Below are 20,272 nucleotides of genomic sequence, written 5' to 3'. Positions count from 1 at the left end.
GTCTGAAATCTGAAGATTAAAGGAAATATATAAATAATATAATTACAATATAGAATTTTGTAAATTATACTTCCCAGAATTTGATCCTTATTGGCATCATTATAGGTTAATAAGTTAATAATTCAGTTTTTTCTTCAATATTCAAGATTTTGATTACTGGCTAGTATTTTTATCATTATATAGATTTCATGCAATCTTATGATGCAGTTTTAGTTTTTCCCAAATTCGATCCCAAGACTCTTAAGAGTATTTTTTAGGTTCGTTGTATATAGGCAAATGATGAAACACATGCGATGTGCTTTGACAGACTGTCGGTGGTGATACACGCATGCTGCCTTCCTTCTGATGTCTATTCATATAAAATATCTTTGAAAATAATATAATTAAAAAGTGCCGTCATTGTTATCCATAAGTTTAAATTTTAAATAAATTATACTGTTTAGAATATTTTTTTATTGAACATAAATATATTTTATTTATTTTTTAACAGATCTGTCGACGTGTAAGAGGTTAGGCACATCGTACTGTGCGTTACCACGCGAAGCGGCTGCGAGGCGATGCTCTGGACGAACGCCGCTTTGCAAAGAGGTAAGAATAATGTAGGATCATAATCATCGTAAATTCACGTGTTAATCTTAAAATGAAGTAACTGTCGATTTCTTAATTGATTCTTTAAAATCATATATGTCTTTGCAATACAATCGCAAACTCGCGTAAAACCAATGACTAAACAAATTGATAATATAAAATATGGAATATCAAAGCAAGTGAAGTTCAAGATACAGTAGTTTTTTATGATTATAAATGTATTTGTATTTTGTTTTAGGTTCTCAACGACACGTGGGTGTCCTTTCCGACGTGGAGTGAGGATTCGACTTTCGTTACATCGAGGAAAACTCAGTTCGAAGAATACATTTATCGCTGTGAAGATGAGCGATTCGAGGTTTATATTATATTACTCAATTTGTTTAATTATGCATATGTGAAATATATTAAAGATTTATCGAGTGGTACAAGTTCGTTTCCTAAAACCTTCGTCGCTTGCAGCTGGACGTGGTGATCGAGACTAACGCGGCCACCATCCGCGTGCTGGAGGGCGTCCAGAAGAAGCTGTCTCGCATGACCAGCGAGGACGCCGCCAAGTACCGTCTTGACGACAGCCTGGGGGGGCACTCGCCCACAATACACCAGCGCGCGCTTCGCCGCATCTACGGCGACAAGGTGGTACGGCACCGCACGCTCTACGCATGCGCGCACACACACACCACACATATACATACACAGACACACGCACACACAGTAATCATGACAGTAGTATTATTCAAGATATCAAATCAGTATACAGTACAGTAATACGGTAATATATAAATTTGACATATACAACAGGCATGCTGTAGATTATTGAAAGGTGTATTTTTTATTTAATATATTACATCGTTATTGTCTATTATATATTTTTTATTTTGGTGCAATGGATAAATTTTGTAGTTAGAAAAGCTAGTTTATTATTTTCAAGTAGATTTTAGTTTTATTTGCCATTTATTTTAATATGCTGTAGTATTCGAGCTATATATATATGTATGTTATACTTGTTTAAAATGTCAAATATTCAAATATTAAATTGTTGCAGGCGGTGGACATTATCGCGGGATTAAAGAAGAATCCTGTTGTTGCAGTACCTGTCGTGCTGAGGCGGCTCAAAGCTAAGGAGGAGGAGTGGAGGGAAGCTCAAAAGGTAAGATAATTAAAAATAAAGTCTTACACTAGGGCAATGAACTGAAATTTTTATTTATTTTTAGTGATCTTCTTTTGTCATCTTATGTTTATGCGCAATTTTCTTGCAAGTATTTGCTGGAAAAGTAATAACATTTAAGTCAAATTTTCTTATTAATAAAATCAATTCATTATCCAAAAAAAATAGATATATTTATAATAAGTTTATATATGGCTGTTCTCAATATGCGGTAGTCTACGTTAGTGTCTCGTAAGTGTCTAACGAGTATCTTGTCGCAGGGCTTCAATAAACAATGGCGCGAGCAGAACGAGAAGTACTACCTGAAGTCGCTGGACCACCAGGGCATAAACTTCAAACAGAACGACTTGAAGGCGCTGCGCTCCAAGTGCCTGTTCAACGAGGTGGAGAGCGCCTACGCCGCGCGCCGACCCGGCCCGCACCTCGTGGCCGACTACGGCCTGCGCACGCGCCACGAAGGTGACGAGCCGCTCCCTCAAACACAAACACACACACACGAGACAAGTGATGAAACACATGCGATGTGCTTTGACAGACTGTCGGTGGTGATACACGCATGCTGCCTTCCTTCTGATGTCTCCTACACAATGATAGTTTTTTTTTAATTCTAGCCTATTCCAATCAAAGTAGGAATACAAATAATCCAACCTTAGATTTACTATTGATCACAGCTCCAGCAAGCAAATCCATATTGAATATCATACATACATTGTTTAAGTTCTTGATTAACTATATCGCGTACATTGAATGATAATTTATACAGTAAAGGAGAAAGTATTAGTTATTTAGTTTATCTAATGTTTATTGCTAAAAAATATTTCAAAGAAAATTGACAGGAGACCTGAACTATCATATCCGCTCGTAGCAGTGTGGATGTCGTATTCTCGATTCTTACCCCTTAGGCTATTGTCATCCCCACTCTGAACACAAGTTTTACGCATAGTTTAGGAATACATATTCGTATTAATTTCAGGAAAGTAGATAAGTATGAAGCCTTCCATTAATTTACATAAAATTTTCACACCCCAGATAAAATAAATAGTTAATTGATAGGTACATAACATTTAATACTATTATTGATTGTATCCATTTGTCTACAACAAGGATTATTTATTTAAACAGCGATCAAAATAGTTCGTGACGCAGCTGAACTGTTGATCCACCACGCGAGGAGACAGACAGGCATACAGAAGGCCGAAAAGCGAAGAATCAAACAACTGCTTAGGCATTTTCTTCCTGATCTGTTCGCCCATCCTCGGCAACCCTTGTCTGATGATGAGAGAGATGAAGGTATGTTCATATATTTTATATAAATACTATTGGACGGCAGGTAGGTATAACTTGATCTTTGCAAAATTTCGTAGTGAGATTAGGTAATTAAAACGTGAAAGCGTTATAAACAAACTCACTTTCGTATTTACAATATTACTTAGAATTTATATTCCAAAACGTTTGCATTAAAGTTAAAAATATTCTCTTAGCGCGTTGATATGCATTTGTTACTAAAATTAAAAGATTCATCAATTTGTATATTTATTTACGATATTCAAATTGAATTCACAAAATTAAAGCTTGATAATATTATTTGAATAATGAATACACATTAGTACGAATACAGAAATGTTTACGTTTTTATGATTCGGTTGCGTTTTTTATTGAAGTCTTGAGTTAACCGGTTTTTTTGACGAAGACAAAAACGAGACCCGACTAGTTGATCGCATAAAAGTTAGCAAATCACCGTCTGATAGTTTTTGCAAACATTATAATGTTTTTCAAATGGGAAGAACTAAAGCAACCACAATATTATTTAACAAAATAATATAATTACAAACTAGAACTTATTTTTTGTTATTCATAATATTATAATGAGTAATTTTAAGTTACGAAAAATTCAATGGTTACAGATTCGAGGTGAAATTTTATAATTTATTTTATTATATACAAGAACGCGAAATTGGTTTATATTTAAAGCGGGCGAAACTGCAAAGCGCCGCTACTACAATAATACATATATACCAAAACCTTTGAAACAGTATTGGTAGTATAGAAACAGTGTAGGTGGTACTTTGTAGTTTTCAAATTGTTATTACAAGAAAATGTCTCTATATATATAAGTATAAATAAATAATGCAACATTTAGACAAATGATGAAACACATGCGATGTGCTTTGACAGACTGTCGGTGGTGATACACGCATGCTGCCTTCCTTCTGATGTCTATTCATAATACATACTTTTAAAATCATAAAGTTATTTACTTGGTGGTAGGGCTTTGTGAAATCCCGTCTGGGTAGGTACCACCCACACATCAGATATTCTACCGCTAAACAACAGTATTCGGTATTGTTGTGTTCCGGTTTGAAAGTGTAACTACAGGAACAAGGGACATAACATCTTAGTTCCCAAAGTTGGTGGCGTATTGGCGATGTAAGGAATGGTTAATATTTCATACAGCGACATTGTCGGGGCGGTGGTTACCATCAGGTGGCCCATATGTTCTTCCGCCAACGAGCAAGTGGAGCACCTGGTAAGTGATCATAAACGCCTATAGACATTTGCGAAGTAAGAATAACCATTTCTTACATTGCTAATATGCTACCAACCTCGGGAATGTTATGTCACTTGTGCCTGATCACTGGTATATTAATTCCAAATCGGGATTCGAACTTGCAAATTGCAGTTAATTAAAGAATAATTGAATCTCGCTTTTACTGCTTACCATCTGAATTTAAAATTTAGGGATTAATTTTGAAATCTCAGAGATAGTTGAATTTGATTAGATTTATAGCATTTTGAAATTGTTCTAGAAGAAAAAGAAGAGCCAAATAGTCCAGACAGTCCAAGTGCAGATCAGGCTGCTGATGATAAAGGAGGGAGCGTCAAACAAGAGAAACAGGAGGTAAGCTATCTTTTTTTTTCCAGTTGCAAAAGGTTATTTGTCACATAAACAAAATCTAGTAAGCAGTGCGTTTAAATTAAATTAAACATTAGTGACGGTTTTTCATTGGTCCTAATTGTCGTTATCACGTCATTCACAACCAATCAGATAGAACGATAAAAAGTGCGATTATAATACATTTTATACTAATGAAAATAAAAAAATATACAAAGTTCTTTTTTTTTCGACGTCCACAATGACTGTCATTACAGATTTTTGTTCATGAATGAAATTGAACGATTACTTCGTTTAGAATGACTTGTTTTCATGGAATCTATATTACGTATTAATAATGGCAGTATTGCATTTAGTATTGCTAAATGACGATTTAAACGTTCATTTAATTCATTGTAACCGTTTTCATAATAAAGGTTATTAATTTGTTGTTATTTCACAGTCGTCGGAGTCCGATAATGCGTCCGACAAAAGCAGTCGAAACAACAAGAACGACAAAGAGAATAAACCTAAAAACAACAACACAGCTGACAGTAAAGGTATGTATTCCTATGTGGATATTTTGCAGTCGTAGGTTAGGTTAGGAAAAGTATATAAATATTAAAGATAAGATTTACCAATGACACAGAACATATCTGTGGAGTTAAAAAAATAATAAAGATAATAAGTGTTAAGCTCTGTGCAGGTCGACCTGGGTGGGCGTCACCCATTTAACCAAGAGGTATGATGTGATTGGGTACATTATTAGCAATTCAGATGAAATAATAAATTACGACGAGACAAGTGATGAAACACATGCGATGTGCTTTGACAGACTGTCGGTGGTGATACACGCATGCTGCCTTCCTTCTGATGTCTATCCAAAATATTAAATAAATCATACTATATATTTATAAACATCTAAGTATTAAGTGATTAATATTAAAAATATAATTTGTGATAAATAAAACAGTTTACTTATGTAAATATGAACTTCGAAATTAGTTCAATTGAAGAAAAATAGTTTTATAAAATACAAGTTGTCGCCCGCGGCTTCGCATTCTTTTTAAGGGTTGGCCGTCTGGTGTGAAAGAGTAGTAGGAATGTTCAAGTATATTTTAGTAACTCGTTAAAATTACATGTATATAATTGTATCTCGTTTCTGGGTTATAGATTAAATAATATTTGTATTATATAATATTGATGGCTGAAAGATACATTGTTAATAATTGTAAATATATTAATACAGATAGCACAAACTCCATTAAACGCAGCAGTAGCAACGAAGATTCTGTCAACATGAAGATCGAGGTCAAAAGTGAGCAGGATATTGAAGATGATTACAGAGATCATCCATCTAATGTAAGATTCTTTTGATTATTTATATATTTTTTTTATTATAAATTAGTTAAAATGTATATAGCCTTAATTAAACCCAACTATTGACAACCTCGTGAAATATAAGAGTTTACGTAATCGGTGCCGTAAAGTATGTAGAGATGCTCAACGTAAATATATACAAGATAAGATTGTGAACAGCAATTCTTCTCAGACATGGAAATTCCTACAATCTCTAGGTATTGGACGACAAGCATCCAGGATCCCTCATACTGTTGATCTCAATGCTCTGAACGGATTTTTTGCTAGTACTGTCCTAATGAACAACAGTGATATAATTAGTACTTTAAATCATTTTAGATCCTTGCCTATTCCTAACAGACCCTCTTTTCACTTTTCCCCAATTACTGCTAGTGACGTTAAGGCCAACATCCTTGCAATAAGATCCGATGCCATGGGATGTGATGGAATCAACCGTAGAATGATACTTGCTGTGTTAGATTATGTTCTCCCTATATTATTTCACATTTTCAATTTCTCCCTTGACCATAATGAATTCCCTTCCACTTGGCGTTTAGCTTATATCCTTCCTATTCCCAAAAACAAAAATCCCATATCTTTCTTTCACTTTCGTCCAATATCTATCCTTCCATTTCTGTCTAAAGTGTTAGAACGTATTGTCCATCTTCAATTAACAAAGTATCTAGCAGAGTACAATGTACTCTCTGATTTCCAATCAGGATTTCGGAGAGGTCATAGTACTACTACTGCCCTACTTAAAGTATGCGACGATATACGTTTTAACATGGACAACAGACATGTTAGTATCCTGGCATTATTGGACTTCAGTAATGCGTTCAATACGGTTGATTTAAATCTCCTGCTGGCAGTGCTTCGGTCGATTAATATCTCTTCCGATGCATGTGAGTGGTTTCGTAGCTACCTGTTTGGTCGTCAGCAATGTGTACGGATTAATAATAAATTATCCAGCCTCCAATCTCTCTCATCTGGTGTTCCTCAAGGCAGTGTCCTCTCTCCACTTTTATTTTCCATTTTTATTAATACTGTATCCCATCTCCTCTCGTCTTCCTTTCATCTTTATGCTGACGACTTGCAGGTCTACGTTTCTGCTCCCTTAACAGGTATCGGAGGGGCTATTGAGAGGCTGAACCAGGAATTGCATAAAATTTGTACTTGGAGCAAGACGTGCGGGCTTCTTGTAAATCCAGATAAATCGCAGGTCATTATTATTGGCAGCTCCAAACTACTTACTAAAGTTGATTACGCCAACCTACCTGCGATCATCTTTAACAATACGCCTTTGTCACTTAGCAGTTCCGTTAAAAACCTTGGTCTTCTTATCGATAATACATTATCCTGGACTGTGCAAGTTGCTGAAGTCAGTAGAAAAGTTTTCGCCACATTTCATTTGTTAAAACGTTGGAAACACTTTCTGCCCATTAAGACTAAAATCACGTTATGTCAAACTCTTCTACTTCCTATTTTGGACTACGCAGATTGTTGTTACACAAACATTACTGAGGACCAACTCAATAAGCTAGAAAGGTTACAGAACGTTTGCATCAAATTCATCTTTGGTCTACGGAAATTTGATCACGTCTCCGAATATCGGGCGCAACTTAAGTGGCTTACTATTCGACATCGTCGCAACTTGCACATGTTATCTCTTCTTTACTCTATCCTCTATAATCCTCTTCTTCCCGCGTATTTGAAGGAACGGTTCTGTTTTGTGGGTACTGACGTCAGATATCCACATGAACTGCGGTCACGCTCTGACAACAAACTGTCACTGCCGGTCGCTCATACCCACTTCTATAGCGAATCCTTTACGATGACAGCTGCAAAGCTATGGAATACGCTCCCTACCGATATTCGTCAATCTGAGTCAATTTATATATTTAAAAATAGGTTACATAAGTATTATTTATCTATTCAATCTGCGTAAATACTATTTCCTATATTATCATACTATTAGTATTTATTTATTAAGTATTATATTTTATGTACGTAAGTTTTATTTTTATTCTATATGTTTAGTATAACTTTCTGCTATATATATAATTTTATTTATATAATTATTTGGTATATATAATACATATGTATTTATTAAACTTATATATATCTATTTTGTTATATATTATTTGTATTATTTAAAGTTTAATTTTTAGTTGTTTAAGAATAAAACATGCTTGTTTGCACCATCCCGTTTCCCACAGACAAATTCTTACTCTAAAGGGTTGTCTGTAAGAGATTGCTTTAAGCAATAAGACCGCCTTTGCACGCTTCTCTTTTTTGTTATATGTTCTTGTAATGTTATGTACACTGTATCTTTTGTCTTTTGTGTGCAATAAAGTGTTTATAAATAAAAAAAAATAGCATACACTGTGTTGTTATTCAATTAAACAATTCTGAGCTCAAATTGATCTCATTACGACAATCAGTTTCGTGTCAAATATTTTTTAATATTGGTTGCGACTACAGTTAGTATGCGTGAACGTAGACTGTATGTATCTCCCCACTCCAGGAGGCGCGCTTCGTGTGCACGTCGTCGTGGTACCTGTTCCTGCGCCTGCACGGCATCCTGTGCCAGCGGCTGGGCGCGGCGCGGCGGGCGGCGCTGGCGCTGGCGCAGGCCGAGACCTCCCGCGCCGCCGCGCGCCCGCCCAGCGTGGCCGCCGCGCTGCGCCTCAAGCCCTCCAGTGAGTAACCTTACTAGTTCTAACAGACCCGGTGCGTGGGACAAGCTTCGACTGAATTCACAAAATACACATAAACCTTATGACGCAATTAGTAAATCTATTTATAAATCTTATTAGCTATAAATTTAAATTTATAGCTAATAAGATTTATGTATGGCAGTATATTGATTTGCTTATTAAAATAAAATTTAAATTTATTGAGATAAAAATTTTGAGTAACATAGAAACAATGTATTTAACATTACAACAGATTTACCAGTGGAAGCTTCTTCGCCAGCGGAATACTACAATGCGCTCCTCGAGCTGGTGAAGGGCGTGCTGGACGGGAACGTGGACGCGAACGCTTACGAAGACGCCGCGAGGGAGATGCTCGGAATCAAGGCCTATCCCGCCTACACGCTCGACAAGCTGGTGTCTACGGCTGTTCGACAGGTAGGCCACTCGTAATATAGTAAATGTTTGGTTAAAACTATAATAAAATCACTCTAAATACGAATGAATATTGAGCTATGCGTTATGCAGCTTTATATACTATTTGTTGTTTGCAATTTGAATGTCGTATATTCACATCGAATCCCTAGCCTAGCCATATGTATAACTGTATGTGGTTCCCGCAGCTGCAGCACTGCGTGTCGGAGAGCTGGTCCTCGCGCGCGGCGGAGCTGGCTGCGCGAGGCATGCGCGGCTCGGCGGCCTACGTGCGGCGCGCGCTGCGGGCGCTGCGCGCGCACCACACCGCCTTCCTCGTCAGAGTGGTGAGTGTCTAACACAAACTAATGTCCCACGGCATTTTGCACTCTTCAAATTTAGATTTGAATACAGTTTTAGAAATGTTATTTTACATTAAACTATTATTATTTTTTAGTATGGCGGGGACGATTGTAAAGTGACGTTTGAGTTACTGGAGGCTGCGGGCGAGGGTCACGCTTCGCCCCACCACGATTCCTCTAGACTGTCGCCCACTAACCAGGTAATTTAATTGAATTTTAGATCTTACTTTTATTGTACTTGAATAATTATATAAAAAAATACTAGGAAGTGAAATAACACTGGAAAGAGAACTATCTTTTTAAATTGTTGTAATAAAAATATATTTGCTAAAAGTTACAATTATCTAGAAATCGGTATCGTTTAACTTGGGCCTAGGAATGCCTGCCACGCCTGCAATATTCTGAGGTGTCCCGAATTTGTATCTCGGGCTCGGTCAATAAATTCATTCGGATTTTTGGCAAAGGTATCTCTACAATAATTCAGGAAGTTGGCAGTCTTATAAAGACATATCTCGGTGCACACGTAAAGCCGGTCGGTTCCCTTCGGCCCACGAGAGGGCACGTGTAGTACTTTGTGAGAGTTGAACCGTCGCCCTCCCATAGTCGCGCAGCCGCGAGACGAACGGCGAGGCGGTGTCGCGGCTGGCGGCGTGGTCGCTGTACGCCGAGAGCTACGCGCGGCCGGACGCGGGCGGCGCGGGCGCGGCGGCGGCGCGCAACAAGCCCGTGTTCCTGCGCCGCAACGCGCGCCGCGCCGGCGCCGCGCCCGCGCCGCACACCGCCAGTGCCGCCGCCGACTGCGCGCCCGCCGTGCGGCGCCGCAAGCCGCCGCGCCTGCACGACCACTCCGAGTGCACGCTCGCCAACACCATCCGGTCAGTCTTCGACACTCGTATCGTAGCGATACTTGAAGTAAAATAAACAGAGAATATTAATAATTATGATTGAATTAGCAATAACGACGTGAACAATTCCTCCGCAGGTTGGTGGCGTGTCGACCGCAGCAGCTGTACCGCGCGGGATGCCTGGCGCTGGCGCGCGCGTCGCACGCTCGCCTGTCCGCGGCGCGGCGGGCTCGGTTCCGCGCCTGGCTCGCGCGCCGCTCGCTCGCCAACACTTAGCCAGCCCGCGCCTCGCGCGAGAAGGCGACCCGCGCGCGCGACTGTCGATACTGAGGCGTCCCGGACGTCCGTGCGAAACGAGAATGACATTATTGAAGTAGACAAACTTTTTAAATCTACGATAAAACTGTCAATTTTTACTGAATCGTTTTTCTTCTGTGATGAAAGGTTTTTCATCTGATTCACTTACAAACTTACTGTCTGACCGACTTTCCATAATTATGATAAGAAATCTCAATTAAATCGCGTTCTTTTACTGAATTGAAATGAAATTGTATCTCCGATACGATGTTTATTTTTATTTGTCAATTGAACAAAAATGTAAGTAAACGACAGTCGCGGCGCTACGGACGCGGCCTGAATCTAAATTAGATATTTATTGAAACGCTCTGTTCGTCCGAAACAAGATATATTTTGTTATGCATTCGATGTAACGTTTATTATTTTGTTAATGTTGATTCTATTTTGTAAAACAATATAGGTTTTTTTTTGTTTATATACAATATGTTGCCTAACGAAAGATAACACACCCAGGAATAATAAAGATTGATGAATTTTCTTAAATTTTTATCACCTCACTTTGTTGTCGTACTGTGTAATCACTTGGTTTTTAACTGTAGATCGTGGGTTCAAGTACCTTTCACTTGCTTCGCTTATAAATGTCATTGTATTATTCATGATAGAATATTATGAAAATCTTTCGTTAGTTAACATATCAAGATAAACCAAAACATTTTATAGGTATATTGTAAAAATTTATTACTTTAAATTAAACAATATTGTTTAAGTTAATTTGCAATGCAAATTCATTCGTCATTATGATTATAATTCGCTATTATTTCGTATTTAATGTAAATATATTGAATAAAAAAGTTTTATTTATGTAATAATAACCAAAAGCAGTATTTAACGGATGGACAGAGTGTCAATGGAATCGGTCCACTGAAGGAATACAGGGTAACCCAATAACTGTATTAACTCGAAAAAATAAAAGATATAAATGTATGCTAAAGCATCGCTCAAAGTTTTTTTGGACCGATTTCATAATCTCGCGCCTAGGTCCCGTTTTAGTGACCTAGGATGCCTAGGGTATAGTTTTGACCCTGACTACATGATTAATGCTTTTCAGAGCACCTGTAAATAAAACTCTGAAATAATTAGTCCAGTAGTGTGTAAAGATCTCTTTTAAAAAGTACAGTCTGTAAATATTTTGACAGTGATTTTAGAGTTTAATTGTTGAAGAACCAATCTTGTTAATTCATATAAAATGACTTGTCGAAAGGAATAAATATTATTATATTTATAATATTAATGCATTTTTAATTCCAACCTGATATTGTAATCCTACTGTATGGCAACAAAATAAATCTACTCTATTGATACTCGAATAAATCCTTTGGCGTCTTCCCGGCTAAATTACTAAACATATATTGATGCTTTGAAGTTGAGTTACTGCTGCCCTTTTGATGGTCGATAAATCATGATTTAAAAAGGTGCGATGCCGGCCTTTATGAAATATGTAGGCGCTTTTCTTGAAGGTTTCCAAGTCTTATCGGTTCGAAAGAAACGCCGGCGAAACCGGGTAATTTTCTCAAATGGTGCTGATACTAGTATTTAATATCACTATAAGAACTCGAATTAATTACACAGAAATAAACAAAAATTAAGGAAAAAACAAACAAACGTTAGATTTACGTATCTCATGCGACTTGCTAATAACTCAGCTATGTTGTGCTCTACTAAGAGTTTATTATTAATGTATTTTTATTTATAATACATCAATGATGCACTTAACCTCTTATTTCCACTTTAATTTTTATACTTCCAAAATTCTAAAAATGACGTAGTGAAAATCAGATTAATTAAGCTCTCTACCAATGATATCGCGTCAATTTGCTGTCAAATATATTACATTATTTGGCTTTTTTCTTGTTATGGTTGGAATAGAGTATATAGTGGTACCCTGGTAGATATAAGTATTGTGTGTCAGTACCTTAACAGCTTATAAAAATATTAAATGTTTAAAATGATTTGTACCTTCTATTCCAATAATGTCCTTTTCACAACGTACTGAATTTTCAGAGATCGAAACTTATCTTTCCCTACGTTTTCAAATTATTTCATCTCTAGGGATAAAGTCATGTTGACCCAAAGTATAAGTCGGGTTTTATTCATTTCTATTTGCCAGTTTCCGCTTGAACGATCCATAACATCACAACAGATGTGTGCTTGACGCAATAAAAAATAGTCATATATTTACTATGCATATAATAAAATTGGAGTGTCAGTTTGTAATATTAAAATAACCCATTTTTACTAAATGCAATGTATGTATACACGGTACATATTCCAAAATAACATTTTTTACAATTTTTGTCTGTTTGTTTCGGCTAATCTCTGGAATGGCTGAACCGATTTCGACGGGACTTTCACTGGCAGATAGCGGATGTAATAAGGAGTAACTTAGGCTACTTTTATTTTAGAATTATATATAGAATCAAAATAAAATCACACTACAATATCCAAATAACTTAAATTCAAACAACGTGCACGACGTCGCGGGCATATCTAGTTATATAATAAATTTCATGTACAAATAACTGATTATATATGTATCGTACATATTAGTGCGCTGTTGTTTTAATAATTTAAACATAAAGGTCTTTTTCACAATAAGGCACAATTTACTCTTTGAGATGTAAAACTTTTCGCTGTTTAATGCGAACTAAAACATGGATACCATACATAGTAAGTTTTTATTTGAACGTCTTGAGTAATTGACAAAGCAGTTTAGATTCACTCGGCGTGAGTTTCAAGTTTATAATACAATTCGCGCAAACAGTATTAGATTAGATCAGCGTGTGGATTAAACTCCATGATTTTTTCATAAAAGAAAATTGTATTATTATTTTTAAAGTAAAAATATCTATGATTTGTCAAAATATAGTCAACGTTTGATTTTGATTTTGACAACAATTTATAATAGTTAAAAGGTATAAAAATGGTGAACTTAGACATCCCACGTGTAGTAGGTAATTAATTTTATATGATGCAGTGTCTTTTATTAAACCATAAATAACATTACAAAAATATTAAAAGTTTAAACATATAATTAAATTCCTCTTACAATAAACACTTATAATAAAAATTAATACATTATTTTGCTATATACTGGAGCTACTTTTTTATCTATTTACTCCTACAAAAGAAAAAAAATTTAGAAGTATAATCGTAGTCGTTTAACGTGGAATGCTTCAATCGAATATATATAAATTATCGAAGACATTTTTCTAATGAATATCATCATTGAAACTACATAATTTATATTCTTACTTTAAAATATATAAAATCTTTCAAGCTAGATAGATATTTTAATAGTAAATTATTTTTAAAGACACGATGTTAAGTTGATGGCTAAATAAAACAGCGTTTTCATAAAATATACATTTAATCAGCAGAGCCTCTAACATCCATCTACATAGTAATTCCTACGTATTAGGTATGTCAAATTAAACTAATTTGCTAGGAATTTTATTTTGGAAGACAGATATTTAGCTTACATATAACTTAGGGCTAAAAATTGGCTCTATATTTCCGGGAAATATCTCCAGCCATTCATACTTATTATAATAAAATACATTATGAGAAAAGCTAATTAGGATTTTTAAATACAATTCATTATTTAAAATTGAAACTTTAATTAAGTACATACGTTTGGGCTTTTTAAATTATTCCAATATAATATTATTAACATTTAGCTCTAAACATTCTCTAAGACTGTCTCTAAACTATGTAACAATTAAAAAACATTGCATAATATGCAGATATATTTTTCTTTTTATAAATGATTACAATTCTTCTTGTCAAACAGTGTCAGTTTACATTTTATTAAAGCGTCGGCAAAATTATATTGAATGCTATGCTAAGCCGATAAGGCAAGCTTCAATTAATATTTTATTTAACACGTTTTAATTACTAATACTAATATACAGTCCAATTTAGTACAACTTGCACAACATAACAACTATAAAGGCTTTTATTCTTAACATATTATACAAATTATTTTTAAACAGGTTTATTATTGTTGTAGTTATTACATTGACATACATTATACAAAAATCTAATTATGACAAATGACAATCTTTTTCAAACACCAAGTGACATTTAAAAGAGCGCCAAAATATATATATTTTTTAATGACAAAGTGTAACCGTATTATTCATTTTTATTGACTAGCGTAAATGTCAAATTTATTAGTTAAATAAATATAAACCCATTCCATTTAAATATATTTTTAACTAAGAATATGAGTCAGGCACAGGATATGTGAATTATATTTTCAATAATTTTAAGGAAAAGTAATAATTTAACCTTAAAATTGTACTTAATATAAAACGTATTGCAATTATGTAACTTATTTATCTCAGAGTCAGTGCGTTAGCAGATAAATCGATACTGTTAAAGTGACGATAGACCAACAGCTGATAGTGATAACGCATGATGACTTAACCTTTAAATTCATGTAAAATATAAATTTCGAATTACTTTTAATAACACAAATAAAACAGAAAATTTTATATTTTGATTTTGAATGCACGATGCATTTTGAGAAAAATTAAACTCAAAAAAACAGTTTGCAATTTTTAGTTGATATTTTAAGTACAACAAAATGTAATTTAAAAATATGTAAAGAAAAAATTTATTTTTCTTTAATTTGAATTCCACGCATCAACCGTCATCGAACGCTCAGTGACATGAAAACTACATTTTGTTAGCCATGAAAAATATTAACCTAGAATCAATCTCGTGATTGTGAAAAGTAAAGTATCTTGTGATTTTGGAACAGACATTGTTAATAAATAAACATTAAATGTCGTTTCTCTTTTTACAGGTGCGTAAATATTATTTTTGTAAAACAATGCGTAGGTAAATACAAACATTTATTTTATTTTTTATTATTGTAAAATTAAACAAATAAATCTCTTTTTACAGAGAAACTCAATTGTATTTCATTAACGGTGTCGTCTTAATAAAAAGAATACCAGAAAAAATCTTATAAATATATTGGTGGCGGTGACAGTCCTTGTCTTATCGTAACTTAACTCATGCTTGATTGGTGACTCGGTCGAAACTTAAACCCTCTTTTATCTATGAACAAGCCTTGTACCCAATAAATAAACCCTTATGGGTAAACAAGCTGTATTTTTTTTTATTGATTTATCAGAATTATTAAAAATAATCATAGTAGGATGATTTAATAGCGAGAAATTATTTCAATATCGATATGGCGCTAAACATTACATATAAATCGCCCAAGATTTCACAAATGTATAAATTAGATTATAAAATAAATACATTTAATTCTTATAAGGGTATAGGGCCAATTTTTCAATATTACCTTTTAAGTTTTAACAATCCTACTTCCTAGTACCTATGTTTTATGATTTAGGCTAATTATTATAATTGAAATAGATTTTCCGAAAAAAAAAAAACCATTTTTTTAAAATACAGATTGCACATTTTAAGTTATTTTCTCGTATATTGCACCGTAGCATAGCTTTTAATGAAATGGGTTCCCCGAAGGAGCCCTAATTGATTTAAGCACGGAATATCATTTTATTTTTAGTCTGTATGACGCAGCGCACTTATTGTGTATTCCGCGCAAATTGAATTATGACGCGTAAGATGAAACTGACTGCTGTTTTAAGAATATGGCGTATAACAAAGCGGTGCATTTATTAAAACAATAATGTATCTTTGTTTATCATGCAGAACATCTGATTTCAATTACTTTAATATTTCAGGTGAATTTTATTGTGATGATGAATTTATAATCCACCGAATAGGTTATATTGTATATTTATATTTTAGTTATATTTTAGTCCTGCTGTGTTCTTTTGGAGCTCGCTTTATACCTCGTGATTAGTGAAATGTTACCTAGTGGGCTTCATGGAATATATATATTATCATTTATTTTATCACTACGACCAAACAGCAATACATGTTGGGTGTACGTGAGCCAGTAACTTGCCAAGGCATTAACATCTTAATTGCCAATGTTTGGGGCGTATTGGCCACGTAAGCAATGGTGAATATTTCTGAACCAATATTTATGAACGGACTATTTAATATCAGGCGACATATTTGTCCATATTTTGTAATATTATTTTGATAAGTGTATCCTTTAAATTATTGTCAATATTAGAATATTTTTCTGATATTTTACGATTATGTCCTATAGAGCCAGTGAGATGGCCCAGTGGTTAGAACGCGTGCATCTTAGCCGATGATTTCGGGTTCAAACTTAGTCGATTGTCAATAATTTACGAATGAGATACGAAGTCTTTCTTACAGAGTAGCCGTTAAAAAGGATATGTAATTAAAAGTATATTTAGTGAAAACATTTATGCACATAACGTGTGCCTGACCCATAATTTTATTATTATATATTCATAAAAACGATTATAAATAAAACAACAAAAACTTACAATTTAATCTTAAATTAATTCAGTCGTTACATAATGAGGTCACAATGAGATGTTCATTGTTTGATGATCATGTGTTTTGTGTAAGTGCAGAATAATTTCATGGTCGTTCTGATAGATTATTAAATACGAAAATGAATTCCAAGGTCATATTACAGCAATGTCATTTACGCTATTTGTTGTGCAACTATAACTCATATAGTTTACAATAATCATAGCATGTTGTCTGAGCCCGTTTCATACATTTTTATAATGTATTAGTCGTTAAAATATAACGGTATATTTTATTTTCTAGTTCTTTTTAGAACAGTATAAGTCATGAATATACTTTATTCAAATTTGCTTGTAAACAAAATGGTGTAATTATTTTAATACTAACGACACCCGCCCCAGCTTCGCACGGGTGCAATGCTGATACTAAATATACTACAGAATGTCTTACGTTCAGGTTTTTCAGACATTAGACAATACAAACCCCATATTGATCTATATTAAATGCACAATGTATTTAAGGTACTTAATTGCATAAGGATTGATGCTTTATTGCTTAAAATCGCTTCGAAAATAAGCCATTATTTCTCGTAAAAAGTCAAGGATAAAAATTGTTATTGTGGGTTACCCATAAGAGATAGACATATACCACCGCGGACTTTATTGAAGACCTTTTTAAAGTGTACAATACTGTATTACATTATTTTGGATCTATCTCGTAGGGTTCAGCCAGCGTTTGCAATTTAAGCGCAAAAAATGGGTTTATTTACGACATCCCTTTAGAAACCTCTAAAATTATCAGTGTTTCTCTACTATATTGTCTATGTATTATACATATAAACCTTCCTTGAATCAATCTATCTATTAAAAAAACCGCATAAAAATCCGTTGTGTAATTGTAAAGATTTAAGCATACATAGGGACAGACAGCGGTAAGCGACTTTGTTTTATACTATGTAATAAAGATTAGACAATAATTATTATTTAGGTTAGGTTAACAGTTTAAATAAACAATATCATCATAAAAAATTAAAATATTATGGGATAGAAAATTCGTTCGTAAATATTTAAAAAAAGAGTAACTATTTAGAAGATTTGAATCCTAAACGAAGATTTCGGTTTCAAACTTAAGACTAGCACTACTGAATTTTTATGTGCTTAATTTGGTTATTATAATTCAATTCGTGCCTGGAAAACCAGGAAATAATAATCTAATCTAAAGGTAACAGGTGAAAATGTAGATTTCCTTATGGCGTTGTGTGGAACTATCAACTTGCATTGAAAAGATCCAATAAGCTCCATAAGACATTGCAGATTAGCTGTTCTTTATAATAGTATACACATTCCAAATCAGTAGGATTTATAGTTAATCTTGTAAAATATAGATTCAAAAGTGCTTGTAACAGCCAACTTGAATAAAGTATATTCTCGTTTCGACGTAATTTTTTTTAGGTATCGTACGCGCAAGTCCCAAGAATTGGTGATGTAAATTTTGTGCAAATCTTGAACTGTGACTCAGCATATAGATTCTTTTTTGGCACGTATGTGCTAATAATGGTTACTTAAATATTACGTTCTGTAGAAATTTCTCTGTCTCGTTGTTATGATTTAATTTAAATATATCTTATACTAGCTTCCCCGCCCGGTTTCAATCTTGTACGATAAGGGTATAGTACTTTTAAATTGAAGTTTTTACCGGGTAGGAAAGTTGAAATTCTCGACTATTCTCTATTATAACAAATAAACCTTCCTCTTGAATCTCTCTGTTCACTGATGAACCCGCATTAAGATCCGTTGCGTAGCTCGAAAGATCTAAGCATACAGACGTGGGAAGCGACTTTGTTTTATACTATGTAGAGATAGTCTTTCCTAATTATAAAGATTATAGGAAAATTCGTTTGTTTTAATCGATAAACTTCGAAACTACTGAACCGATTTTGATAATACTTACATTTTATTTCGTAACAATGAGATATCTCTCTAAATTATTGTTATTTGTAAAGTCAGAGAAAAAATCGAAAACAAGTTGCTTTAGGCGTGTATTACACGAATTCGCTGGTGAAGCCTCGTACAGCGATTCTGAGCGAATCACAAGCGAATTAAGTTTAAGGTTATTTTTACGTTTGCTTAACGTTCACAAAATGAGACCCAAGGCTCATATGACGACACATCGGTTGTTAAGTTAACACGCTAGCTCTAATCGTCACGAACTCATTAACAGGCAGTGAGTTTTAATTTTCTTTTAATGATTTTAAATATACATCTTTCTTGGTTGATGTTTTAACCCGTCTGCTTAGGTACGATCATATATTCTACCATGAAATGTCAATAAATAGTATTGTTTTCTAAACATGACTTAGACAGTGTAAATGACATGAGGCATCTTAATTCCCAAAAGTTTTGGAGCATTGGTGATCTATGGGGTTAATACTTGTCAGTGCCAATGTACTAAACGGGTAATGTATACACTAGCTATTTATAGTTTTATGTCTATAGATAAAATGTATCTATGTAATAAATATAAGTATTACTTTTTTGGGACATAAAGTGTTTTGCTTTTGCAAAGACGAAATAGATGAGCAACTTCTCCTCCAATTCGGAAATATTGCCGAGCGTTTTAACTGATAATAAACTCAATAATGACGATGGACTTTCGATCACTGTGCGAATAATATATACCTGATAAAAGTTATTGATTGTAACTTTAAACAGAAATTATACTTTACTTTATTTGAAGATTAAACAAATCTCCGCCGTGAACTGCGTTAATTTTATAAACACGACCTGTGAAATCTTTTATATTTATCAATTCAATTCAGTTTACTTTTGATTGAATGAATAATCTTCAGACGTGTCACATGAAGGTCGTAACTATATTCCACAACCCCGTCAATGTCCTTGACATTTCCAAATCAATATTACTTTTTGCAATACAAGATCATTTATATTCTTCGCATGTTATTTATGTAGACATTGTTTATAATGTAAACATTACGAAACTGCACACGAATGTACATTTTAATATCTTATACAATAATGCGTATAGTTGTTATAACTAGTTAAATAAACTTGATTTAAAAAGTAACTTCCAATTTCACAGCAAGTTTCTTCCTCGTATTTAGATTTTAAATATGCATTCGACTTTATCGTACATCGTTTATAATAATTTACGATACTTTATTAAACTCATTTATACTTACAATAATATATTGTTTTCGTAAC

At 34.1% G+C, this 20,272-nt stretch overlaps 1 protein-coding gene across 10 annotated transcripts in view; it reads left to right on the top strand.

Moving 5' to 3' along the window:
• LOC113396801 (paired amphipathic helix protein Sin3a) overlaps positions 1-11,882 on the top strand; it is a 40,780-nt gene extending 28,898 nt beyond the window's left edge. For 6 of the 10 annotated variants that reach the window (XM_064219515.1, XM_064219516.1, XM_064219514.1 and 3 more), the window contains exons 17-31: positions 491-588; positions 827-943; positions 1,048-1,224; positions 1,631-1,735; positions 2,014-2,212; positions 2,876-3,043; positions 4,561-4,652; positions 5,089-5,185; positions 5,875-5,987; positions 8,509-8,683; positions 8,934-9,115; positions 9,301-9,438; positions 9,549-9,653; positions 10,057-10,328; positions 10,436-11,882. In XM_064219515.1, coding sequence (XP_064075585.1) covers positions 491-588; positions 827-943; positions 1,048-1,224; positions 1,631-1,735; positions 2,014-2,212; positions 2,876-3,043; positions 4,561-4,652; positions 5,089-5,185; positions 5,875-5,987; positions 8,509-8,683; positions 8,934-9,115; positions 9,301-9,438; positions 9,549-9,653; positions 10,057-10,328; positions 10,436-10,574 — 2,177 coding nt within the window. In that variant the 3' untranslated portion in view covers positions 10,575-11,882. The remainder of the gene's footprint in view (positions 1-490; positions 589-826; positions 944-1,047; positions 1,225-1,630; positions 1,736-2,013; positions 2,213-2,875; positions 3,044-4,560; positions 4,653-5,088; positions 5,186-5,874; positions 5,988-8,508; positions 8,684-8,933; positions 9,116-9,300; positions 9,439-9,548; positions 9,654-10,056; positions 10,329-10,435) is intronic. The other 4 variants (XM_064219521.1, XM_064219522.1, XM_064219518.1 and 1 more) reach the window with 3 other exon arrangements.
• The last annotated feature ends 8,390 nt before the right edge of the window (positions 11,883-20,272 follow it).

Source organism: Vanessa tameamea, chromosome 28 (genome assembly GCF_037043105.1).
Source record: "Vanessa tameamea isolate UH-Manoa-2023 chromosome 28, ilVanTame1 primary haplotype, whole genome shotgun sequence".
Classification (NCBI taxonomy): Eukaryota; Metazoa; Arthropoda; class Insecta; order Lepidoptera; family Nymphalidae; genus Vanessa; species Vanessa tameamea.
The sequence above is the reverse complement of the archived record's forward strand: the minus strand, read 5'-3'. Positions and strand labels throughout refer to the sequence as shown.